The sequence below is a fragment of the Oncorhynchus nerka genome, linkage group LG15 (assembly GCF_034236695.1).
Source record: "Oncorhynchus nerka isolate Pitt River linkage group LG15, Oner_Uvic_2.0, whole genome shotgun sequence".
NCBI lineage: Eukaryota > Metazoa > Chordata > Actinopteri > Salmoniformes > Salmonidae > Oncorhynchus > Oncorhynchus nerka.
The window spans coordinates 6,851,274-6,878,936 of NC_088410.1; the positions used below are offsets into that span (position 1 = coordinate 6,851,274).

General features: G+C 39.2%; 1 protein-coding gene across 1 annotated transcript; it reads left to right on the top strand.

Annotated features, from left to right (window-relative positions):
- Window positions 1–660: 660 nt before the first annotated feature.
- Window positions 661–25,996, top strand: LOC115121902 (gastrula zinc finger protein XlCGF26.1-like). Its single transcript, XM_065002231.1, has 2 exons — window positions 661–1,260; window positions 22,762–25,996. The coding sequence occupies exons 1-2, from the start codon at window positions 906–908 to the stop codon at window positions 23,952–23,954; spliced, it is 1,548 nt and encodes a 515-aa protein (XP_064858303.1). The 5' UTR covers window positions 661–905; the 3' UTR covers window positions 23,955–25,996.
- Window positions 25,997–27,663: the final 1,667 nt, after the last annotated feature.

Below are 27,663 nucleotides of genomic sequence, written 5' to 3' on the forward strand. Positions count from 1 at the left end.
GCTTGCGCAAACAAACTCAAAAAAGATGGCAGTGGTGGGATTTGAACCCACGCCCTTTATTTGTCCGGTGTTCTTACTCTAGTATGACAATTGGGTACTTTTTCCACTACTGTTTAACATTGAGCTCAATTTTGTTTTTACTACATAAACCTCTTGACTCTGTAATTGGCAGTGTAGAAATCCCCCACCATGTACCCTACATTATTGTCCTACATGACATTTTATTCAAACTTAAAATGAATAGACAATCAACAATGTTTGAATTTTGTTTTTTCCACAACAATGTTGCAGACAATCAACATTGTACGGTTTTAACATGGAGCACAACATTACAAGAATTTGTTCTTCACTGACTTGCCTAGTTAAATAAAGGTAAATATAATTGTTACGCTGTTTAGGAGCTGTTGTTTTTATGTTATCTGTTTAAGTGAATGAATATCGATTTGCCTTAAATGTTTATGCAGATGTACATTTTACATTTTCACTGCACTAATCAATCAACGCGTTCTTACCTTTGTACGTTTCCGTATAATATCACACTTCAATTAAATAAATAAATAAATAAATGTGTTGTCTTATAAACATGTTCCTCAACTGCGTTACCCACTCCAGTCAACAGGTGGCGATGTGAGTCTCAGGTGATGCTGTCAGAGTGTGACGTATAATCTAGTGGACAGGAGGACGCCTCTTCAACAATAACAAGTATCGTCAGCCAGCTTCGTAGCCAATATAGGCTAAAACATTAAATCTCTTTAGTCTGTTTTGGTATATATTATTCAGTGTATTTTAAACATACTTCTGTCGTATCTATTTACGTTGTTTGTTGGGTAGCTGGCTTGCTAAGTTAGCAGTAGCACTAGGCTGTTTGCTAATGCTAACTATCTAGCTAGTTAACATCCCCGACCATGAACTCACTAAACTACTACCCCCGTGTTAAAGAAGAGGAGGTCTGCTGGACGGAGAAAGAGGGTCTCGTGAAAGAGGAAAAGGAAGAGGAGGCTGTAACAGTAAAAGAAGAAGTAGAGGGTGAGGCTGTTACAGTGAAAGAAGTTACAGTGACGGAAGAGGTTACAGTGAAAGAGGAAGTTATAGTGACAGAAGAGCAAGAAGTTACAGTGGAAGAGTTTACAGTGAAAGAAGAAGAAGAAGCTTTCAGCGTGAAAGAGGAGGATGCTGTTTTTGGAGTGGAGGAGGAGGAGGGGGAGATTACTGTGACGTTGAAAGAGGAGGAGGAGGATACGGGAGATCTGATTAATACTAGTAAGTAACGTTACTGTTTTAGAAACAGGGGCACAAACTCTTAAATCATTGGAGATTGTTAGGTCACATGGTTGAAGAGCTATAGAAAGTTTCAAATATTTATCTTAAAACATGAAAGTGATTTATGGGAAAACCTACCCTGAAGTTGGTTTGAGGTGTTTCAGCCACATTGTGAAGCTATTAAAGTTATTCTTTAAAAAAAAAGTATATTTAAATATATATATATATCATTTAAATACATATATATATATATATTCTACAAATGTTGCTAAAATGCTATAAGAAAACCAAAGGGTGTGCAACTTGCTTACTTATATAAGGAATAATGAACAGTAGAAATAAGGCTGGTAGGTCACGTGGTTGAAGAGCTATAGACATTTAAAATATATATATATTTATATAAATTGTGTAAGTTATTTATGGGAAAACCAAAGGGTGTGTAATACGTGTCCCTACCCTGTGAATAATCCAACGTTGGTTTGGGGTGTCTAGGTCACATGGTCAAGTAGAGACCCAGAGCACGAAAATGGTATATCATACGCTGCAGTTGAGGAACTATGGCAAATTAATTCTGCTTTGAAAGTCGATAAACATCTGACCCCACTTTTGAGAAAATGGCCCCTTGACTGTTTTGGTTCACCTACTGGAGAGCTCGTATTTGTCTACACCCATTCAGCATCGTTCACACCCTCTTAAGCCTTAGCCCCACCCATCTCTTTAAGGAGTCACATGTGAGGCCATGTGCTAAACAGAGGGAGTAGTGTAGTAAACAGCCAAAGATTCCAAGACTAAAGGCTGGTTTATACTAGGTCTATCGACATGTCTGTAGACAGTTGTCGCAGTGACATCATGAACATTCTATTGTCGTCTGACATCATGAACATTCTATTGTCGTCTGACATCATGAACGTTCTATTGTCGTCTGACATCATGAACGTTCTATTGTCGTCTGACATCATGAACATTCTATTGTCGTCTGACATCATGAACGTTCTATTGTCGTCTGACATCATGAACGTTCTATTGTCGTCTGACATCAAACTTGTCGTTGTCGTTATAAAAAAGTATAAACACAAAAACGTCTGCATGACATCATCAGCCTGCTGGTCCAAAATAGCATAACTGGTGTATTTTAACACCAATAAACCCATCTGTTTAAACATGTATTTAGTATATTTCAATCTGTCAAACCAGGCGACTAAATCAAACTTTCTAAACAATGTTTTGGTTTGTTTCTAGTTTGTTAACTGGCTATCTAACAATAAGTTAACTGTCTATCTAACAATAAGTTACCTGTCTATCTAACAATAAGTTACCTGTCTATCTAACAATAAGTTACCTGTCTATCTAACAATAAGTTACCTGTCTATCTAACAATAAGTTACCTGTCTATCTAACAATAAGTTACCTGTCTATCTAACAATAAGTTGGCTGTCTATCTAACAATAAGTTGGCTGTCTATCTAACAATAAGTTACCTGTCTATCTAACAATAAGTTACCTGTCTATCTAACAATAAGTTACCTGTCTATCTAACAATAAGTTACCTGTCTATCTAACAATAAGTTACCTGTCTATCTAACAATAAGTTGGCTGTCTATCTAACAATAAGTTGGCTGTTACCTGTCTATCTAACAACGTTACCTGTCTATCTAACAATAAGTTACCTGTCTATCTAACAATAAGTTGGCTGTCTATCTAACAATAAGTTGGCTGTCTATCTAACAATAAGTTACCTGTCTATCTAACAATAAGTTACCTGTCTATCTAACAATAAGTTGGTTGTCTATCTAACAATAAGTTACCGGTCTATCTAACAATAAGTTACCTGTCTATCTAACAATAAGTTGGCTGTCTATCTAACAATAAGTTACCTGTCTATCTAAAAATAAGTTACCTGTCTATCTAACAATAAGTTACCTGTCTATCTAACAATAAGTTACCGGTCTATCTAACAATAAGTTACCTGTCTATCTAACAATAAGTTGGCTGTCTATCTAACAATAAGTTACCTGTCTATCTAACAATAAGTTGGCTGTCTATCTAACAATAAGTTACCTGTCTGTCTAACAATAAGTTACCTGTCTATCTAACAATAAGTTACCTGTCTATCTAACAATAAGTTACCTGTCTATCTAACAATAAGTTACCTGTCTATCTAACAATAAGTTGGCTGTCTATCTAACAATACGTTACCTGTCTATCTAACAATACGTTACCTGTCTATCTAACAATAAGTTACCTGTCTATCTAACAATAAGTTACCTGTCTATCTAACAATAAGTTGGCTGGCTATCTAACAATAAGTTACCTGTCTATCTAACAATAAGTTACCTGTCTATCTAACAATAAGTTACCTGTCTATCTAACAATAAGTTACCTGTCTATCTAACAATAAGTTACCTGTCTATCTAACAATAAGTTACCTGTCTATCTAACAATAAGTTGGCTGTCTATCTAACAATAAGTTACCTGTCTATCTAACAATAAGTTACCTGTCTATCTAACAATAAGTTACCTGTCTATCTAACAATAAGTTGGCTGTCTATCTAACAATAAGTTGGCTGTCTATCTAACAATAAGTTACCGGTCTATCTAACAATAAGTTACCTGTCTATTTAACAATAAGTTGGCTGTCTAACAATAAGTTACCTGTCTATCTAACAATAAGTTGGCTGTCTATCTAACAATAAGTTACCTGTCTATCTAACAATAAGTTACCTGTCTATCTAACAATAAGTTGGCTGTCTAACAATAAGTTACCTGTCTATCTAACAATAAGTTACCTGTCTATCTAACAATAAGTTGGCTGTCTAACAATAAGTTACCTGTCTATCTAACAATAAGTTACCTGTCTATCTAACAATAAGTTGGCTGTCTATCTAACAATAAGTTACCTGTCTATCTAACAATAAGTTACCTGTCTATCTAACAATAAGTTACCTGTCTATCTAACAATAAGTTACCTGTCTATCTAACAATAAGTTACCTGTCTATCTAACAATAAGTTACCCGTCTATCTAACAATAAGTTGGCTGTCTAGCCAGTTCAAATAATGACCATATTATATAGCTGACCACGTCTTCACTTTAGCTCATTTGAATGAATTATTACAGGAAAATTTACTCGCAAAACAAGAACATTATTTGCAAGTTATCTACAAGAGAATGGCGAGCTAATTACAGTCATTGTGATTATGACTAAATAAAAGCAGAGCATTCTACTGTAGAATTTTAGAACTTGGACACTGTCTCGTTGGCCTGACATTCTACTGTAGAATTTTAGAACTTGGACACTGTCTCGTTGGCCTAACATTCTACTGTAGAATTTTAGAACTTGGACACTGTCTCGTTGGCCTGACATTCTACTGTAGAATTTTAGAACTTGGACACTGTCTCGTTGGCCTGACATTCTACTGTAGAATTTTAGAACTTGGACACTGTCTCGTTGGCCTGACATTCTACTGTAGAATTTTAGAACTTGGACACTGTCTCGTTGGCCTGACATTCTACTGTAGAATTTTAGAACTTGGACACTGTCTCGTTGGCCTGACGTTATATCGTAATTTGACTTTGGTGCAGGTCATGTTGTTGTTCGTGTTACCGTCTCTGGTAAACACACACTCTATCAAATCAAATACAAGTGTATTTGTCATATGCACAGGACACAGAAGATGTAATTGCTGCAGTGAAATTGTTACTTGCATAGTGGAGTCATTTGTTTTAGATTGTGATCCATAATCACAACTCATAATGTTACAACCCTGCAAGAATCTACAGGTAACTAAAAGTGAAACAACTAACGAGGTTCAATCTTAGCTTGCGGCTGTGAGATACGAATAATATTTCTACACAGATCATACACGTAAAGCTGACAGTAAGCTTTTAACTTGCAATGAAAACAACTTTCAGACACAATTAGAAACGTATAATATCTGAAAATGTAGCTAGCTAGAGTCCAAAGACCAAATTTGGAGTGAATCTGACTTAGTTTATTGAGAAGTAGATTTTGTTTAATGATTTATTTTACATTTTTAGCACTAAATAAAAGTAAATTGTTAATAATTTCCGTCCGTTTTGTTTTGTAAGAATTCAAAGCCAAACTTAACGTGGTTCATCATGATAATGGCTTGGATGACCCTAAAATATTTCAAGTTGATAGGCCCTGTAGAGTGGATATAAATGATAGGCCCTTGTAGAGTGGATATAAATGATAGGCCCTTGTAGAGTGGATATAAATGACAGGCCCTTGTAGAGTGGATATAAATGATAGGCCCTTGTAGAGTGGATATACATGATAGGCCCTTGTAGAGTGGATATACATGACAGGCCCTTGTAGAGTGGATATAAATGACAGGCCCTTGTAGAGTGGATATAAATGATAGGCCCTTGTAGAGTGGATATAAATGATAGGCCCTTGTAGAGTGGATATAAATGATAGGCCCTTGTAGAGTGGATATAAATGGTAGGCCCTTGTAGAGTGGATATAAATGATAGGCCCTTGTAGAGTGGATATAAATGATAGGCCCTTGTAGAGTGGATATAAATGATAGGCCCTTGATAGGCCCTTGTAGAGTGGATATAAATGATAGGCCCTTGTAGAGTGGATATAAATGGTAGGCCCTTGTAGAGTGGATATAAATGATAGGCCCTTGTAGAGTGGATATAAATGATAGGCCCTTGATAGGCCCTTGTAGAGTGGATATAAATGGTAGGCCCTTGATAGGCCCTTGTAGAGTGGATATAAATGATAGGCCCTTGTAGAGTGGATATAAATGATAGGCCCTTGTAGAGTGGATATAAATGATAGGCCCTTGTAGAGTGGATATAAATGATAGGCCCTTGTAGAGTGGATATAAATGATAGGCCCTTGTAGAGTGGATATAAATGATAGGCCCTTGTAGAGTGGATATATATAGGCCCTTGAGTGGGCCCTTGTAGAGTGGATATAAATGATAGGCCCTTGATATAAATTATAGGTGTAGAGTGGATATAAATGATAGGCCCTTGTAGAGTGGATATAAATGATAGGCCCTTGTAGAGTGGATATAAATGATAGGCCCTTGTAGAGTGGATATAAATGATAGGCCCTTGTAGAGTGGATATAAATGATAGGCCCTTGTAGAGTGGATATAAATGATAGGCCCTTGTAGAGTGGATATAAATGATAGGCCCTTGTAGAGTGGATATAAATGACAGGCCCTTGTAGAGTGGATATAAATGATAGGCCCTTGTAGAGTGGATATAAATGATAGGCCCTTGTAGAGTGGATATAAATGATAGGCCCTTGTAGAGTGGATATAAATGATAGGCCCTTGTAGAGTGGATATAAATGGTAGGCCCTTGTAGAGTGGATATAAATGATAGGCCCTTGTAGAGTGGATATAAAATGCCCTTGTAGGCCCTTGATAGGCCCTTGTAGAGTGGATATAAATGATAGGCCCTTGTAGAGTGGATATAAATGATAGGCCCTTGATAGAGCCCTTGGATATAAATGATAGGCCCTTGTAGAGTGGATATAAATGATAGGCCCTTGTAGAGTGGATATAAATGATAGGCCCTTGTAGAGTGGATATAAAAATGATAGGCCCTTGTAGAGTGGATATAAATGATAGGCCCTTGTAGAGTGGATATAAATGATAGGCCCTTGTAGAGTGGATATAAATGATAGGCCCTTGTAGAGTGGATATAAATGATAGGCCCTTGTAGAGTGGATATAAATGACAGGCCCTTGTAGAGTGGATATAAATGATAGGCCCTTGTAGAGTGGATATAAATGATAGGCCCTTGATAGGCCCTTGTAGAGTGGATATAAATGATAGGCCCTTGTAGAGTGGATATAAATGATAGGCCCTTGTAGAGTGGATATAAATGATAGGCCCTTGTAGAGTGGATATAAATGATAGGCCCTTGTAGAGTGGATATAAATGATAGGCCCTTGTAGAGTGGATATAAATGATAGGCCCTTGTAGAGTGGATATAAATGGTAGGCCCTTGTAGAGTGGATATAAATGATAGGCCCTTGTAGAGTGGATATAAATGATAGGCCCTTGTAGAGTGGATATAAATGATAGGCCCTTGTAGAGTGGATATAAATGGAGTGGATATAAATGATAGGCCCTTGTAGAGTGGATATAAATGATAGGCCCTTGTAGAGTGGATATAAATGATAGGCCCTTGTAGAGTGGATATAAATGATAGGCCCTTGTAGAGTGGATATAAATGATAGGCCCTTGTAGAGTGGATATAAATGATAGGCCCTTGTAGAGTGGATATAAATGATAGGCCCTTGTAGAGTGGATATAAATGATAGGCCCTTGTAGAGTGGATATAAATGATAGGCCCTTGTAGAGTGGATATAAATGATAGGCCCTTGTAGAGTGGATATAAATGATAGGCCCTTGTAGAGTGGATATATGATAGGCCCTTGTAGAGTGGATATAAATGATAGGCCCTTGTAGAGTGGATATAAATGATAGGCCCTTGTAGAGTGGATATAAATGATAGGCCCTTGTAGAGTGGATATAAATGATAGGCCCTTGTAGAGTGGATATAAATGATAGGCCCTTGTAGAGTGGATATAAATGATAGGCCCTTGTAGAGTGGATATAAATGATAGGCCCTTGTAGAGTGGATATAAATGATAGGCCCTTGTAGAGTGGATATAAATGATGATAGGCCCTTGTAGAGTGGATATAAATGATAGGCCCTTGTAGAGTGGATATAAATGATAGGCCCTTGTAGAGTGGATATAAATGATAGGCCCTTGTAGAGTGGATATAAATGATAGGCCCTTGTAGAGTGGATATAAATGATAGGCCCTTGTAGAGTGGATATAAATGATAGGCCCTTGTAGAGTGGATATAAATGATAGGCCCTTGTAGAGTGGATATAAATGATAGGCCCTTGTAGAGTGGATATAAATGATAGGCCCTTGTAGAGTGGATATAAATGATAGGCCCTTGTAGAGTGGATATAAATGATAGGCCCTTGTAGAGTGGATATAAATGATAGGCCCTTGTAGAGTGGATATAAATGATAGGCCCTTGTAGAGTGGATATAAATGATAGGCCCTTGTAGAGTGGATATAAATGATAGGCCCTTGTAGAGTGGATATAAATGATAGGCCCTTGTAGAGTGGATATAAATGATAGGCCCTTGTAGAGTGGATATAAATGATAGGCCCTTGTAGAGTGGATATAAATGATAGGCCCTTGTAGAGTGGATATAAATGATAGGCCCTTGTAGAGTGGATATAAATGATAGGCCCTTGTAGAGTGGATATAAATGGATATAAATGATAGGCCCTTAGGCCCTTGTAGAGTGGATATAAATGATAGGCCCTTGTAGAGTGGATATAAATGATAGGCCCTTGTAGGCCTTGTAGAGTGGATATAAATGATAGGCCCTTGTAGAGTGGATATAAATGATAGGCCCTTGTAGAGTGGATATAAAATAGGCCCTTGATAGGCCCTTGTAGAGTGGATATAAATGATAGGCCCTTGTAGAGTGGATATAAATGATAGGCCCTTGTAGAGTGGATATAAATGATAGGCCCTTGTAGAGTGGATATAAATGATAGGCCCTTGTAGAGTGGATATAAATGATAGGCCCTTGTAGAGTGGATATAAATGATAGGCCCTTGTAGAGTGGATATAAATGATAGGCCCTTGATAGGCCCTTGTAGAGTGGATATAAATGACAGGCCCTTGATAGGCCCTTGTAGAGTGGATATAAATGATAGGCCCTTGATAGGCCCTTGTAGAGTGGATATAAATGATAGGCCCTTGTAGAGTGGATATAAATGATAGGCCCTTGTAGAGTGGATATAAATGATAGGCCCTTGTAGAGTGGATATAAATGATAGGCCCTTGTAGAGTGGATATAAATGATAGGCCCTTGTAGAGTGGATATAAATGATAGGCCCTTGTAGAGTGGATATAAATGATAGGCCCTTGTAGAGTGGATATAAATGATAGGCCCTTGTAGAGTGGATATAAATGATAGGCCCTTGTAGAGTGGATATAAATGATAGGCCCTTGTAGAGTGGATATAAATGATAGGCCCTTGTAGAGTGGATATAAATGATAGGCCCTTGTAGAGTGGATATAAATGATAGGCCCTTGTAGAGTGGATATAAATGATAGGCCCTTGTAGAGTGGATATAAATGATAGGCCCTTGTAGAGTGGATATAAATGATAAAATGAATGATAGGCCCTTGTAGAGTGGATATAAATGATAGGCCCTTGTAGAGTGGATATAAATGATAGGCCCTTGTAGAGTGGATATAAATGAAGGCCCTTGTAGAGTGGATATAAATGATAGGCCCTTGTAGAGTGGATATAAATGATAGGCCCTTGTAGAGTGGATATAAATGATAGGCCCTTGTAGAGTGGATATAAATGATAGGCCCTTGTAGAGTGGATATAAATGATAGGCCCTTGTAGAGTGGATATAAATGATAGGCCCTTGTAGAGTGGATATAAATGATAGGCCCTTGTAGAGTGGATATAAATGATAGGCCCTTGTAGAGTGGATATAAATGATAGGCCCTTGTAGAGTGGATATAAATGATAGGCCCTTGTAGAGTGGATATAAATGATAGGCCCTTGTAGAGTGGATATAAATGATAGGCCCTTGTAGAGTGGATATAAATGATAGGCCCTTGTAGAGTGGATATAAATGATAGGCCCTTGTAGAGTGGATATAAATGATAGGCCCTTGTAGAGTGGATATAAATGATAGGCCCTTGTAGAGTGGATATAAATGATAGGCCCTTGTAGAGTGGATATAAATGATAGGCCCTTGTAGAGTGGATATAAATGATAGGCCCTTGTAGAGTGGATATAAATGATAGGCCCTTGTAGAGTGGATATAAATGATAGGCCCTTGATAGGCCCTTGTAGAGTGGATATAAATGATAGGCCCTTGATAGGCCCTTGTAGAGTGGATATAAATGATAGGCCCTTGTAGAGTGGATATAAATGATAGGCCCTTGTAGAGTGGATATAAATGATAGGCCCTTGTAGAGTGGATATAAATGATAGGCCCTTGATAGGCCCTTGTAGAGTGGATATAAATGATAGGCCCTTGTAGAGTGGATATAAATGATAGGCCCTTGTAGAGTGGATATAAATGATAGGCCCTTGTAGAGTGGATATAAATGATAGGCCCTTGTAGAGTGGATATAAATGATAGGCCCTTGATATAAATAGGCCCTTGTAGAGTGGATATAAATGATAGGCCCTTGTAGAGTGGATATAAATGATAGCCCTTTGATGGCCCTTGTAGAGTGGATATAAATGATAGGCCCTTGTAGAGTGGATATAAATGATAGGCCCTTGTAGAGTGGATATAAATGATAGGCCCTTGTAGAGTGGATATAAATGATAGGCCCTTGTAGAGTGGATATAAATGATAGGCCCTTGTAGAGTGGATATAAATGATAGGCCCTTGAGTGGATATAAATGTAGAGTGGATATAAATGATAGGCCCTTGTAGAGTGGATATAAATGATAGGCCCTTGATAGGCCCTTGTAGAGTGGATATAAATGATAGGCCCTTGTAGAGTGGATATAAATGATAGGCCCTAGAGTGGATATAAATGAGGCCCTTGTAGAGTGGATATAAATGATAGGCCCTTGATAGGCCCTTGTAGAGTGGATATAAATGATAGGCCCTTGTAGAGTGGATATAAATGATAGGCCCTTGTAGAGTGGATATAAATGATAGGCCCTTGATAGAGTGGATATAAATGATAGGCCCTTGTAGAGTGGATATAAATGATAGGCCCTTGATAGGCCCTTGTAGAGTGGATATAAATGATAGGCCCTTGTAGAGTGGATATAAATGATAGGCCCTTGTAGAGTGGATATAAATGATAGGCCCTTGTAGAGTGGATATGAAATGATAGGCCCTTGTAGAGTGGATATAAATGATAGGCCCTTGTAGGCCTTGTGGATATAAATGATAGGCCCTTAAATAGGAGTGGTGGATATAAATGATAGGCCCTTGTAGAGTGGATATAAATGATAGGCCCTTGTAGAGTGGATATAAATGATAGGCCCTTGTAGAGTGGATATAAATGATAGGCCCTGTAGAGTGGATATAAATGATAGGCCCTTGTAGAGTGGATATAAATAAATGATAGGCCCTTGTAGAGTGGATATAAATGATAGGTCCCCTTGTAGAGTGGATATAAATGACAGGCCCTTGTAGAGTGGATATAAATGATAGGCCCTTGATAGGCCCTTGTAGAGTGGATATAAATGATAGGCCCTTGTAGAGTGGATATAAATGATAGGCCCTTGTAGAGTGGATATAAATGATAGGCCCTTGTAGAGTGGATATAAATGACAGGCCCTTGTAGAGTGGATATAAATGATAGGCCCTTGATAGGCCCTTGTAGAGTGGATATAAATGATAGGCCCTTGTAGAGTGGATATAAATGATAGGCCCTTGTAGAGTGGATATAAATGGTAGGCCCTTGTAGAGTGGATATAAATGATAGGCCTTGTAGAGTGGATATACATGATAGGCCCTTGTAGAGTGGATATAAATGATAGGCCCTTGTAGAGTGGATATAAATGACAGGCCCTTGTAGAGTGGATATAAATGATAGGCCCTTGTAGAGTGGATATAAATGATAGGCCCTTGTAGAGTGGATATAAATGATAGGCCCTTGTAGAGTGGATATAAATGATAGGCCCTTGTGAGTGGATATAGAGTGGATATAAATGATATAAATGATAGGCCTTGTAGAGTGGATATAAATGATAGGCCCTTGATAGGCCCTTGTAGAGTGGATATAAATGATAGGCCCTTGATAGGCCCTTGTAGCGTGGATATAAATGACAGGCCCTTGTAGAGTGGATATAAATGATAGGCCCTTGATAGGCCCTTGTAGAGTGGATATAAATGATAGGCCCTTGTAGAGTGGATATAAAATGGCCCTTGTAGTGGCCCTTGATAGAGTGGATATAAAAATAGGCCCTGTAGAGTGATAGGCCCTGTAGAGTGGATATAAATGATAGGCCCTGTAGAGTGGATATAAATGATAGGCCCTTGATAGGAGTGGATATAAATGACAGGGATATGGATATAAATGATAGGCCCTTGATAGGCCCTTGTAGAGTGGATATAAATGATAGGCCCTTGTAGAGTGGATATAAATGACAGGCCCTTGTAGAGTGGATATAAATGGTAGGCCCTTGTAGAGTGGATATAAATGATAGGCCCTTGTAGAGTGGATATAAATGATAGGCCCTTGTAGAGTGGATATAAATGATAGGCCCTTGTAGAGTGGATATAAATGATAGGCCCTTGTAGAGTGGATATAAATGATAGGCCCTTGTAGAGTGGATATAAATGATATGATAGGCCCTTGTAGAGTGGATATAAATGATAGGCCCTTGTAGAGTGGATATAAATGATAGGCCCTTGTAGAGTGGATATAAATGATAGGCCCTTGTAGAGTGGATATAAATGATAGGCCCTTGTAGAGTGGATATAAATGATAGGCCCTTGTAGAGTGGATATAAATGATAGGCCCTTGATAGGCCCTTGTAGAGTGGATATAAATGACAGGCCCTTGTAGAGTGGATATAAATGATAGGCCCTTGATAGGCCCTTGTAGAGTGGATATAAATGAAATGATAGGCCCTTGTAGAGTGGATATAAATGATAGGCCCTTGTAGAGTGGATATAAATGATAGGCCCTTGTAGAGTGGATATAAATGATAGGCCCTTGATAGGCCCTTGTAGAGTGGATATAAATGATAGGCCCTTGTAGAGTGGATATAAATGATAGGCCCTTGTAGAGTGGATATAAATGATAGGCCCTTGATAGGCCCTTGTAGAGTGGATATAAATGATAGGCCCTTGATAGGCCCTAAATGATAGGCCCTTGTAGAGTGGATATAAATGATAGGCCCTTGTAGAGTGGATATAAATGATAGGCCCTTGTAGAGTGGATATAAATGATAGGCCCTTGTAGAGTGGATATAAATGATAGGCCCTTGTAGAGTGGATATAAATGATAGGCCCTTGTAGAGTGGATATAAATGATAGGCCCTTGTAGAGTGGATATAAATGATATGATAGAGTGGATATATAAATGATAGGCCCTTGTAGGTGGATAGTGGATATAAATGATAGGCCCTTGTAGAGTGGATATAAATGATAGGCCCTTGTAGAGTGGATATAAATGATAGGCCCTTGTAGAGTGGATATAAATGACAGGCCCTTGTAGAGTGGATATAAAAATGATAGGCCCTTGTAGAGTGGATATAAATGATAGGCCCTTGTAGAGTGGATATAAATGATAGGCCCTTGTAGAGTGGATATAAATGATAGGCCCTTGTAGAGTGGATATAAATGATAGGCCCTTGTAGAGTGGATATAAAAATGATAGGCCCTTGTAGAGTGGATATAAATGATAGGCCCTTGTAGAGTGGATATAAATGATAGGCCCTTGTAGAGTGGATATAAATGACAGGCCCTTGATAGGCCCTTGTAGAGTGGATATAAATGATAGGCCCTTGATAGGCCCTTGTAGAGTGGATATAAATGATAGGCCCTTGTAGAGTGGATATAAATGATAGGCCCTTGTAGAGTGGATATAAATGATAGGCCCTTGTAGAGTGGATATAAATGATAGGCCCTTGTAGAGTGGATATAAATGATAGGCCCTTGTAGAGTGGATATAAATGACAGGCCCTTGTAGAGTGGATATAAATGGTAGGCCCTTGTAGAGTGGATATAAATGATAGGCCCTTGTAGAGTGGATATAAATGATAGGCCCTTGATAGGCCCTTGTAGAGTGGATATAAATGATAGGCCTTTGTAGAGTGGATATAAATGACAGGTCCTTGATAGGCCCTTGTAGAGTGGATATAAATGACAGGCCCTGTAGAGTGGATATAAATGATAGGCCCTTGATAGGCCCTTGTAGAGTGGATATTAATGATAGGCCCTTGTAGAGTGGATATAAATGATAGGCCCTTGTAGAGTGGATATAAATGAATGATATAGTGGATATAAATGATAGGCCCTTGTAGAGTGGATATAAATGATAGGCCCTTGTAGAGTGGATATAAATGATATGATAGGCCCTTGTAGAGTGGATATAAATGATAGGCCCTTGTAGAGTGGATATAAATGATAGGCCCTTGTAGAGTGGATATAAATGACAGGCCCTTGATAGGCCCTGTAGAGTGGATATACATGACAGGCCCTTGTAGAGTGGATATAAATGATAGGCCCTTGTAGAGTGGATATAAATGATAGGCCCTTGTAGAGTGGATATAAATGATAGGCCCTTGTAGAGTGGATATAAATGATAGGCCCTTGTAGAGTGGATATAAATGATAGGCCCTTGTAGAGTGGATATAAATGATAGGCCCTTGATAGGCCCTTGTAGAGTGGATATAAATGATAGGCCCTTGTAGAGTGGATATAAATGATAGGCCCTTGTAGAGTGGATATAAATGATAGGCCCTTGTAGAGTGGATATAAATGATAGGTCCTTGATAGGCCCTTGTAGAGTGGATATAAATGACAGGCCCTTGTAGAGTGGATATAAATGATAGGCCCTTGTAGAGTGGATATAAATGATAGGCCCCTTGGATATAGGCCCTTGTAGATGGATATAAATGATAGGCCCTTGATAGGCCCTTGTAGAGTGGATATAAATGATAGGCCCTTGATAGGCCCTTGTAGAGTGGATATAAATGAATGATAGGCCCTTGTAGAGTGGATATAAATGATAGGCCCTTGTAGAGTGGATATAAATGATAGGCCCTTGTAGAGTGGATATAAATGATAGGCCCTTGTAGAGTGGATATAAATGATAGGCCCTTGATAGGCCCTTGTAGAGTGGATATAAATGATAGGCCCTTGATAGGCCCTTGTAGAGTGGATATAAATGATAGGCCCTTGTAGAGTGGATATAAATGATAGGCCCTTGTAGAGTGGATATAAATGATAGGCCCTTGTAGAGTGGATATAAATGATAGGCCCTTGTAGAGTGGATATAAAAATGATAGGCCCTTGTAGAGTGGATATAAATGATAGGCCCTTGTAGAGTGGATATAAATGATAGGCCCTTGTAGAGTGGATATAAATGAATGATAGGCCCTTGTAGAGTGGATATAAATGATAGGCCCTTGTAGAGTGGATATAAATGATAGGCCCTTGTAGAGTGGATATAAATGATAGGCCCTTGTAGAGTGGATATAAATGATAGGCCCTTGTAGAGTGGATATAAATGATAGGCCCTTGTAGAGTGGATATAAATGATAGGCCCTTGTAGAGTGGATATAAATGATAGGCCCTTGTAGAGTGGATATAAATGATAGGCCCTTGTAGAGTGGATATAAATGATAGGCCCTTGTAGAGTGGATATAAATGATAGGCCCTTGTAGAGTGGATATAAATGATAGGCCCTTGTAGAGTGGATATAAATGATAGGCCCTTGTAGAGTGGATATAAATGACAGGCCCTTGTAGAGTGGATATAAATGATAGGCCCTAGAGTGGATATAAATGATAGGCCCTTGTAGAGTGGATATAAATGATAGGCCCTTGTAGAGTGGATATAAATGATAGGCCCTGTAGAGTGGATATAAATGATAGGCCCTTGTAGAGTGGATATAAATGATAGGCCCTTGATAGGCCCTTGTAGAGTGGATATAAATGATAGGCCCTTGTAGAGTGGATATAAATGATAGGCCCTTGATAGGCCCTTGTAGAGTGGATATAAATGATAGGCCCTTGTAGAGTGGATATAAATGATAGGCCCTTGATAGGCCCTTGAGTGGATATAAATGATAGGCCCTTGTAGAGTGGATATAAATGATAGGCCCTTGTAGAGTGGATATAAATGATAGGCCTTGTAGAGTGGATATAAATGAATGATAGGCCCTTGTAGAGTGGATATAAATGATATGATAGGCCCTTGTAGAGTGGATATAAATGAATGATAGGCCCTTGTAGAGTGGATATAAATGATAGGCCCAGGCCCTTGTAGAGTGGATATAAATGAAGGCCCTTGATAGGCCCTGTAGAGTGGATATAAATGATAGGCCCTTGTAGAGTGGATATAAATGATAGGCCCTTGTAGAGTGGATATAAATGATAGGCCCTTGTAGAGTGGATATAAATGACAGGCCCTGTAGAGTGGATATAAATGATAGGCCCTTGTAGAGTGGATATAAATGATAGGCCCTTGATAGGCCCTTGTAGAGTGGATATAAATGATAGGCCCTTGTAGAGTGGATATAAATGATAGGCCCTTGTAGAGTGGATATAAATGACAGGCCCTTGTAGAGTGGATATAAATGATAGGCCCTTGTAGAGTGGATATAAATGATAGGCCCTTGTAGAGTGGATATAAATAAATGATAGGCCCTTGTAGAGTGGATATAAATGATAGGCCCTTGTAGAGTGGATATAAATGATAGGCCCTTGATAGGCCCTTGTAGAGTGGATATAAATAAATAGGCCCTTGTAGAGTGGATATAAATGATAGGCCCTTGTAGAGTGGATATAAATGATAGGCCCTTGTAGAGTGGATATAAATGATAGGCCCTTGTAGAGTGGATATAAATGATAGGCCCTTGTAGAGTGGATATAAATGATAGGCCCTTGTAGAGTGGATATAAATGATAGGCCCTTGTAGAGTGGATATAAATGATAGGCCCTTGGATAGGCCCTTGTAGAGTGGATATAAATGATAGGCCCTTGTAGAGTGGATATAAATGATAGGCCCTTGTAGAGTGGATATAAATGATAGGCCCTTGTAGAGTGGATATAAATGATAGGCCCTTGATAGGCCCTTGTAGAGTGGATATAAATGATAGGCCCTTGATAGGCCCTTGTAGAGTGGATATAAATGATAGGCCCTTGTAGAGTGGATATAAATGATAGGCCCTTGTAGAGTGGATATAAATGATAGGCCCTTGAGTGGATATAAATGATAGGCCCTTGTAGAGTGGATATAAATGATAGGCCCTTGTAGAGTGGATATAAATGATAGGCCCTTGTAGAGTGGATATAAATGATAGGCCCTTGTAGAGTGGATATAAATGACAGGCCCTTGTAGAGTGGATATAAATGACAGGCCCTTGTAGAGTGGATATAAATGATATGATAGGCCCTTGTAGAGTGGATATAAATGATAGGCCCTTGTAGAGTGGATATAAATGACAGGCCCTTGTAGAGTGGATATAAATGATAGGCCCTTGTAGAGTGGATATAAATGATAGGCCCTTGATAGGAGTGGATAGTGGATATAAATGATAGGCCCTTGTAGAGTGGATATAAATGATAGGCCCTTGTAGAGTGGATATAAATGATAGGCCCTTGTAGAGTGGATATAAATGATAGGCCCTTGTAGAGTGGATATAAATGATAGGCCCTTGTAGAGTGGATATAAATGATAGGCCCTTGTAGAGTGGATATAAATGATAGGCCCTTGTAGAGTGGATATAAATGATAGGCCCTTGTAGAGTGGATATAAATGATAGGCCCTTGATAGGCCCTTGTAGAGTGGATATAAATGATAGGCCCTTGTAGAGTGGATATAAATGACAGGCCCTTGTAGAGTGGATATAAATGATAGGCCCTTGTAGAGTGGATATAAATGATAGGCCCTTGTAGAGTGGATATAAATGACAGGCCCTTGTAGAGTGGATATAAATGATAGGCCCTGTAGAGTGGATATAAATGATAGGCCCTTGTAGAGTGGATATAAATAAATGTAGGTGGATATAAATGTAGAGTGGATATAAATGATAGGCCCTTGTAGAGTGGATATAAATGATAGGCCCTTGTATAGTGGATATAAATGACAGGCCTTGTAGAGTGGATATAAATGATAGGCCCTTGTAGAGTGGATATAAATGATAGGCCCTTGTAGAGTGGATATAAATGATAGGCCCTTGTAGAGTGGATATAAATGATAGGCCCTTGTAGAGTGGATATAAATGATAGGCCCTTGTAGAGTGGATATAAATGATAGGCCCTTGTAGAGTGGATATAAATGACAGGCCCTTGATAGGCCCTTGTAGAGTGGATATAAATGATAGGCCCTTGTAGAGTGGATATAAATGATAGGCCCTGTAGAGTGGATATAAATGACAGGCCCTTGTAGAGTGGATATAAATGATAGGCCCTTGTAGAGTGGATATAAATGATAGGCCCTTGTAGAGTGGATATAAATGATAGGCCCTTGTAGAGTGGATATAAATGATAGGCCCTTGTAGAGTGGATATAAATGATAGGCCCTTGTAGAGTGGATATAAATGATAGGCCCTTGTAGAGTGGATATAAATGATAGGCCCTGTAGAGTGGATATAAATGATAGGCCCTTGTAGAGTGGATATAAATGATAGGCCCTTGTAGAGTGGATATAAATGATAGGCCCTTGTAGAGTGGATATAAATGATAGGCCCTTGTAGAGTGGATATAAATGATAGGCCCTTGTAGAGTGGATATAAATGATAGGCCCTTGTAGAGTGGATATAAATGATAGGCCCTTGTAGAGTGGATATAAAGAGGCCCTTGTAGAGTGGATATAAATGATAGGCCCTTGTAGAGTGGATATAAATGATAGGCCCTTGTAGAGTGGATATAAATGATAGGCCCTTGTAGAGTGGATATAAATGATAGGCCCTTGTAGAGTGGATATAAATGATAGGCCCTTGTAGAGTGGATATAAATGATAGGCCCTTGATAGGCCCTTGTAGAGTGGATATAAATGATAGGCCCTGTAGAGTGGATATAAATGACAGGCCCTTGTAGAGTGGATATAAATGATAGGCCCTTGTAGAGTGGATATAAATGATAGGCCCTTGTAGAGTGGATATAAATGATAGGCCCTTGTAGAGTGGATATAAATGATAGGCCCTTGTAGAGTGGATATAAATGACAGGCCCTGTAGAGTGGATATAAATGACAGGCCCTGTAGAGTGGATATAAATGACAGGCCCTGTAGAGTGGATATAAATGATAGGCCCTTGTATAGTGGATATAAATGACAGGCCCTTGTAGAGTGGATATAAATGATAGGCCCTTGTAGAGTGGATATAAATGATAGGCCCTTGTAGAGTGGATATAAATGATAGGCCCTTGTAGAGTGGATATAAATGATAGGCCCTTGTAGAGTGGATATAAATGATAGGCCCTGTAGAGTGGATATAAATGATAGGCCCTGTAGAGTGGATATAAATGATAGGCCCTGTAGAGTGGATATAAATGATAGGCCCTGTAGAGTGGATATAAATGATAGGCCCTGTAGAGTGGATATAAATGATAGGCCCTTGTAGAGTGGATATAAATGACAGGCCCTTGTAGAGTGGATATAAATGATAGGCCCTTGTAGAGTGGATATAAATGATAGGCCCTTGTAGAGTGGATATAAATGATAGGCCCTGTAGAGTGGATATAAATGATAGGCCCTTGTAGAGTGGATATAAATGATAGGCCCTGTAGAGTGGATATAAATGACAGGCCCTGTAGAGTGGATATAAATGACAGGCCCTGTAGAGTGGATATAAATGACAGGCCCTTGTAGAGTGGATATAAATGATAGGCCCTTGTAGAGTGGATATAAATGATAGGCCCTTGTAGAGTGGATATAAATGATAGGCCCTTGTAGAGTGGATATAAATGATAGGCCCTTGTAGAGTGGATATAAATGACAGGCCCTTGTAGAGTGGATATAAATGACAGGCCCTTGTAGAGTGGATATAAATGATAGGCCCTTGTAGAGTGGATATAAATGATAGGCCCTTGTAGAGTGGATATAAATGATAGGCCCTGTAGAGTGGATATAAATGATAGGCCCTTGTAGAGTGGATATAAATGACAGGCCCTTGTAGAGTGGATATAAATGATAGGCCCTTGTAGAGTGGATATAAATGATAGGCCCTGTAGAGTGGATATAAATGATAGGCCCTTGTAGAGTGGATATAAATGATAGTGCCCTTGTAGAGTGGATATAAATGATAGGCCCTTGTAGAGTGGATATAAATGATAGGCCCTTGTAGAGTGGATATAAATGATAGGCCCTTGTAGAGTGGATATAAATGATAGGCCCTTGTAGAGTGGATATAAATGATAGGCCCTTGTAGAGTGGATATAAATGATAGGCCCTTGTAGAGTGGATATAAATGATAGGCCCTGTAGAGTGGATATAAATGACAGGCCCTGAAGCCCTTGTAGAGTGGATATAAATGACAGGCCCTTGTAGAGTGGATATAAATGACAGGCCCTTGTAGAGTGGATATAAATGATAGGCCCTTGTAGAGTGGATATAAATGATAGGCCCTTGTAGAGTGGATATAAATGACAGGCCCTTGTAGAGTGGATATAAATGATAGGCCCTTGTAGAGTGGATATAAATGACAGGCCCTTGTAGAGTGGATATAAATGATAGGCCCTTGTAGAGTGGATATAAATGATAGGCCCTTGTAGAGTGGATATAAATGATAGGCCCTTGTAGAGTGGATATAAATGATAGGCCCTTGTAGAGTGGATATAAATGACAGGCCCTTGTAGAGTGGATATAAATGACAGGCCCTTGTAGAGTGGATATAAATGATAGGCCCTTGTAGAGTGGATATAAATGATAGGCCCTTGTAGAGTGGATATAAATGATAGGCCCTGTAGAGTGGATATAAATGATAGGCCCTTGTAGAGTGGATATAAATGACAGGCCCTTGTAGAGTGGATATAAATGATAGGCCCTTGTAGAGTGGATATAAATGATAGGCCCTGTAGAGTGGATATAAATGATAGGCCCTTGTAGAGTGGATATAAATGATAGGCCCTTGTAGAGTGGATATAAATGATAGGCCCTTGTAGAGTGGATATAAATGATAGGCCCTTGTAGAGTGGATATAAATGACAGGCCCTGTAGAGTGGATATAAATGATAGGCCCTTGTAGAGTGGATATAAATGATAGGCCCTTGTAGAGTGGATATAAATGACAGGCCCTGTAGAGTGGATATAAATGACAGGCCCTTGTAGAGTGGATAGGCCCTTGTAGAGTGGATATAAATGACAGGCCCTTGTAGAGTGGATATAAATGATAGGCCCTTGTAGAGTGGATATAAATGATAGGCCCTTGTAGAGTGGATATAAATGACAGGCCCTTGTAGAGTGGATATAAATGACAGGCCCTTGTATAGTGGATATAAATGATAGGCCCTTGATAGGCCCTTGTAGAGTGGATATAAATGATAGGCCCTTGTAGAGTGGATATAAATGATAGGCCCTTGTAGAGTGGATATAAATGACAGGCCCTTGATAGGCCCTTGTAGAGTGGATATAAATGACAGGCCCTGTAGAGTGGATATAAATGATAGGCCCTGTAGAGTGGATATAAATGACAGGCCCTTGATAGGCCCTGTAGAGTGGATATAAATGATAGGCCCTGTAGAGTGGATATAAATGATAGGCCCTTGATAGGCCCTTGTAGTGGATATAAATGATAGGACCTTGTAGAGTGGATATTAATGACAGGCCCTTGTAGAGTGGATATAAATGACAGGCCCTTGTAGAGTGGATATAAATGATAGGCCCTTGTAGAGTGGATATAAATGACAGGCCCTGTAGAGTGGATATAAATGATAGGCCCTGTAGAGTGGATATAAATGACAGGCCCTGTAGAGTGGATATAAATGATAGGCCCTGTAGAGTGGATATAATATACAGGCCCTTGATAGGCCCTGTAGAGTGGATATACATGATAGGCCCTTGTAGAGTGGATATAAATGATAGGCCCTTGTAGAGTGGATATAAATGATAGGCCCTTGTAGAGTGGATATAAATGATAGGCCCTTGATAGGCCCTGTAGAGTGGATATAAATGATAGGCCCTTGTAGAGTGGATATAAATAGGCCTTGTAAGTGGATATAAGGCCCTTGTAGAGTGGATATAAATAGGCCCTGTAGAGTGGATATAAATGATAGGCCCTTGTAGAGTGGATATAAATGATAGGCCCTTGTAGAGTGGATATAAATGGTAGGCCCTTGTAGAGTGGATATAAATGGTAGGCCCTGTAGAGTGGATATAAATGATAGGCCCTGTAGAGTGGATATAAATGATAGGCCCTTGTAGAGTGGATATAAATGGTAGGCCCTTGTAGAGTGGATATAAATGACAGGCCCTGTAGAGTGGATATAAATGACAGGCCCTTGTAGAGTGGATATAAATTACAGGCCCTTGTAGAGTGGATATAAATGACAGGCCCTTGTAGAGTGGATATAAATGGGAACGTTGAAGGAGAAAGAGGACAACAACGGGGTTTTCGGGAGCTTCGCTGTGAACCCCTAATTAGTCATTCAGGGCTTATCATCTTAACTGTTGATGCTTCCACTCTGGATATCAGCGTCTTCTAAACGACTAAGATGTCAAAGTAAAATGTATGTGGAGGTTTTTCATTTCAGGTTTCACTAAATAATCTGCTGAACTAAATACTCTTGTTTGTCTTTGGCAGGAGAGAGACCAGCCTCTCACTCTGACAGCAGCAAGAGTCCCTCAGAGGAACCAGAAACAGAGACGCCCAAACGAGCGAGACGACGCCACTGCTTCAACTGTGGAAAGAGTTTTACTAAGTTACAGAACCTAAAAAAGCATGAGAGGACACACACAGGAGAAGAGCCTTTCCAATGTGCCCAATGTGGAAAGAATTTTATTCAGTTAGCGAGCCTGAAAAGACATAAGAAAATACACACAGGAGAGAAGCCTTACCACTGCTCCCAGTGTGGAAAGAGTTTTAGGTTGTTAGGTAGCCTTAAGGAGCATGAGAGAATACACACAGGAGAGAAGCCTTTCCAATGCTCTCACTGTGAAAAGCGTTTTACCCAGTTAGGGAGCCTAAAAGATCACGAGAGAATACACACAGGGGAAAAACCTTTCCAATGTTCCCAGTGTGGAAAGTGTTTTACCCAGTTAGGGAACCTAAAAGATCACGAGAAAATACACACAGGACAGAAGCCTTTCCACTGCTCCCAGTGTGGAAAGAGTTTTACCTACTTAGCTCATCTGAAAAACCATGAGAAAGCACACACAGGAGAGAAGCCTCACCTCTGCTCTCAGTGTGGAAAGAGTTTTACCCAGTTAGGGGACCTAAATAGGCATGAGAGAACACACACAGGAGAAAAGCCTTTCCAATGTTCCCAGTGTGGAAAGAATTTCACCCGGTTAGGGAACCTAAAAGAGCATGAGAGGACACACACACGGGAAAAGCCCTACCCATGCTCCCTGTGTGGAAAGAGTTTTACCCAAGTAGGGTATCTAAAAAAACATGAGACAACACACACAGGACAGAAGCCTCACCTCTGCTCCCAGTGTGGAAAAAGTTTTACCCAGTTAGGGGACCTGAATAGGCATGCGAGGACACACACAGGAGAGAAACCTTTCAAATGTTCTCAGTGTGGAAAGAGTTTTACCCGGTTAGAGAATCTAAAAGAGCATGAGAGGACACACACACTAGAAAAGCCTTTCCAATGTTCCCAGTGTGGAAAGAGTTTTACCCGGTCAGGGAACCTAAAAGAGCACGAGAGGACACACACCCGGGAAAAGCCCCACCAATGCTCCCTGTGTGGAAAGAGTTTTACCCACTTTGGGTATCTGAAAAAACATGGGAGAACACACACACAGGAGAGAAGCCTCACCTCTGCTTCCTGACTGGAAATAGTTTAACTAAGTTAGGGGTCCTGAATAGGCATGACAGGACACACAGGAGAGAAGCCCCACCTCTGCTTCCTGTCTGGAAATAGTTTAACTAAGTTAGGGGTCCTAAATAGGCATGACAGGACACACAGGAGAGAAGCCTCACATCTGCTTCCTGACTGGAAAGAGTTTAACTAAGTTAGGGGTCCTGAATAGGCATGACAGGACACACAGGAGAGAAGCCTCACCTCTGCTTCCTGACTGGAAAGAGTTTAACTAAGTTAGGGGTCCTGAATAGGCATGACAGGACACACAGGAGAGAAGCCTCACCTCTGCTTCCTGACTGGAAAGAGTTTAACTAAGTTAGGGGTCCTGAATAGGCATGACAGGACACACAGGAGAGAAGCCTCACCTCTGCTTCCTGACTGGAAAGAGTTTAACTAAGTTATAGGGGTCCTGAATAGGCATGACAGGACACACAGGAGAGAAGCCTCACCTCTGCTTCCTGACTGGAAAGAGTTTAACTAAGTTAGGGGTCCTGAATAGGCATGACAGGACACATAGGAGAGAAGCCTCACCTCTGCTTCCTGACTGGAAAGAGTTTAACTAAGTTAGGGGTCCTGAATAGGCATGACAGGACACACAGGAGAGAAGCCTCACCTCTGCTTCCTGACTGGAAATAGTTTAACTAAGTTAGGGGTCCTGAATAAGCATGAAAGAATACATACACAGGAGGAGAAGACATACCACTGCTCTCATTGTGGAAAGACATTTTCCCGATCAGGGGAAAACACACCAGATAACTTTTCTTGCCCAGAGAGAGTTTTTTTTATATTGCAAGTAGACAAATAATGCTGGCGACTATATAAATATTTACACAAAAAAGAAATGAAACATGACGTTGATCAGTACCAAACTGAACTGACTCGAGAGAAAACACGAGAGAATTGAGGAGCTGTGTTCTGTCTGATGTTTTTGACTGAGAACTTGTGGTTTTGTTTATGTCACATGAAATCAAATGGTTTTATATGGATGATTCTCCGTAAACCAGTTTTAAAACAGTTTCTGTAGATAATGGAGTTACAAAACCATGATATGCATCTGTAAAAACCAACTGTCATTCTGAGGACTAAGTTTAGTAGTTACAAAAACAACTGTCATTCTGAGGACTAAGTTTAGTAGTTACAAAACCAACTGTCATTCTGAGGACTAAGTTTAGTAGTTACAAAACCAACTGTCATTCTGAGGACTAAGTTTAGTAGTTACAAAACCAACTGTCATTCTGAGGACTAAGTTTAGTAGTTACAAAACCAACTGTCATTCTGAGGACTAAGTTTAGTAGTTACAAAACCAACTGTCATTCTGAGGACTAAGTTTAGGCAAAGTGTCTTATTTTCAATACATTTTATTTTCGCCTGAATCGTCTTTTCGTCTGGATTCAATTCTTGGGTCATTTTATACTGTTTTACTTTAGAAAAAATGAACTTATTTAAAATAAAACCCAAAGTATGTTCCTGTAATTTGTCCATAAATCATTAAAAAAATATATATTCGTTGAAGTTTACATTATACTATAATATGTATTATGTACAAACACAGTGTCTGTGGACATGTTGGGGGAAAAAAGTCTGATTTAATTTTAAACATGTTTATTTTCAGTGTTATTTAACTCAAACCTTTACATTACAAGAACAATGTAAAAGTAAATATATATATTAGAAATGGATTAGTTTATAACTGTTATGGTAATTAGAACTTTGTTGAAATTAAAATGGTAAAATGCATAATATCTGATAAAAACTTTTTTTTAAATATAATTATGAAATAGATAAGTACACATCCTGATCTCAGCGATCCAAGAGGACATTTCATGACAAATGACACTTGAGGAATGTTGTGGTAAAATATGACCTTATTCTAAGATAGAGACTTTGCTTACTGTGGTGTTTTCATCTCGAGATATGATCACGTCCTAAATCAGATTTTAAAAAAGAAGGAAAATAGGTATTTTGTTTAGATTATGAGTGTCGATTATGTAAATACAAGTATAAAACCTCTTGTTTTTCATTTTATGATTTGGATATCGCTAAATGTAAATGATTATATAATTCAAAGGAAGTACAGTGTATTCAGGAAGTACAGTGCATTCAGGAAGTACAGTGTATTCAGGAAGTACAGTGTATTCAGGAAGTACAGTGCATTCAAGAAGTACAGTGTATTCAGGAAGTACAGTGCATTCAGGAAGTACAGTGCATTCGGGAAGTACAGTGTATTCAGGAAGTACAGTGCATTCAGGAAGTACAGTGCTTTCAGGAAGTACAGTGCTTTCAGGAAGTACAGTGTATTCAGGAAGTACAGTGTATTCAGGAAGTACTCAGGCCCTTTTAACTTTTTACCACATGTTGTTACGTTACAGCCTTATTCTAATATGGGTTTATTCTCCCCTCATCAATCTACACACAATGACAATGAATGTTGAAATCAGACCTTCTTGTTGAGTATCTGATCATATATGTGTATAGGAGTGGTTAAAACACGCTAATAATGGACCTCTGAGTACATCAACAAAAAGTTAGAAAACAAAAACGGGACCTGGAGTTTTCCGAGACTTATTAGAGGCTTTAATTGCATCAAGAAGGTCCTCTTCTGTAATTTAATCACATGATTCTGTACAGCTCTTCTGTAATTTAACCACACAAGTCATTCTGTACAGCTCTTCCGTAATTTAATCACATGAGTCGTTCTGTACAGCTCTTCTGTAATTTAACCACATGAGTCGTTCTGTACAGCTCTTCTGTAATTTAATCACATGAGTCGTTCTGTACAGCTCTTCCGTAATTTAATCACATGAGTTTTCTGTACAGCTCTTCTGTAATTTAACCACAGGAGTCGTTCTGTACAGCTCTTCTCTCATTTAATCACATGAGTTGTTCTGTACAGCTCTTCTGTAATTTAATCACATGAGTCGTTCTGTACAGCTCTTCTGTAATTTAACCACACGAGTCATTCTGTACAGCTCTTCTGTAATTTAATCACATGAGTCGTTCTGTACAGCTCTTCTGTAATTTAACCACATGAGTCGTTCTGTACAGCTCTTCTGTAATTTAATCACATGAGTCGTTCTGTACAGCTCTTCCGTAATTTAATCACATGAGTCGTTCTGTACAGCTCTTCTGTAATTTAACCACAGGAGTCGTTCTGTACAGCTCTTCTCTCATTTAATCACATGAGTTGTTCTGTACAGCTCTTCTGTAATTTAATCACATGAGTCGTTCTGTACAGCTCTTCTGTAATTTAACCACACGAGTCATTCTGTACAGCTCTTCTGTAATTTAATCACATGAGTCGTTCTGTACAGCTCTTCTGTAATTTAATCACATGAGTCGTTCTGTACAGCTCTTCCGTAATTTAATCACATGAGTCGTTCTGTACAGCTCTTCTGTAATTTAACCACAGGAGTCGTTCTGTACAGCTCTTCTCTCATTTAATCACATGAGTTGTTCTGTACAGCTCTTCTGTAATTTAATCACATGAGTCGTTCTGTACAGCTCTCCCGTAATTTAACCACAGGAGTCGTTCTGTACAGCTCTTCTCTCATTTAATCACATGAGTTGTTCTGTACAGCTCTTCTGTAATTTAATCACATGAGTCGTTCTGTACAGCTCTTCTGTAATTTAACCACACGAGTCATTCTGTACAGCTCTTCTGTAATTTAACCACATGA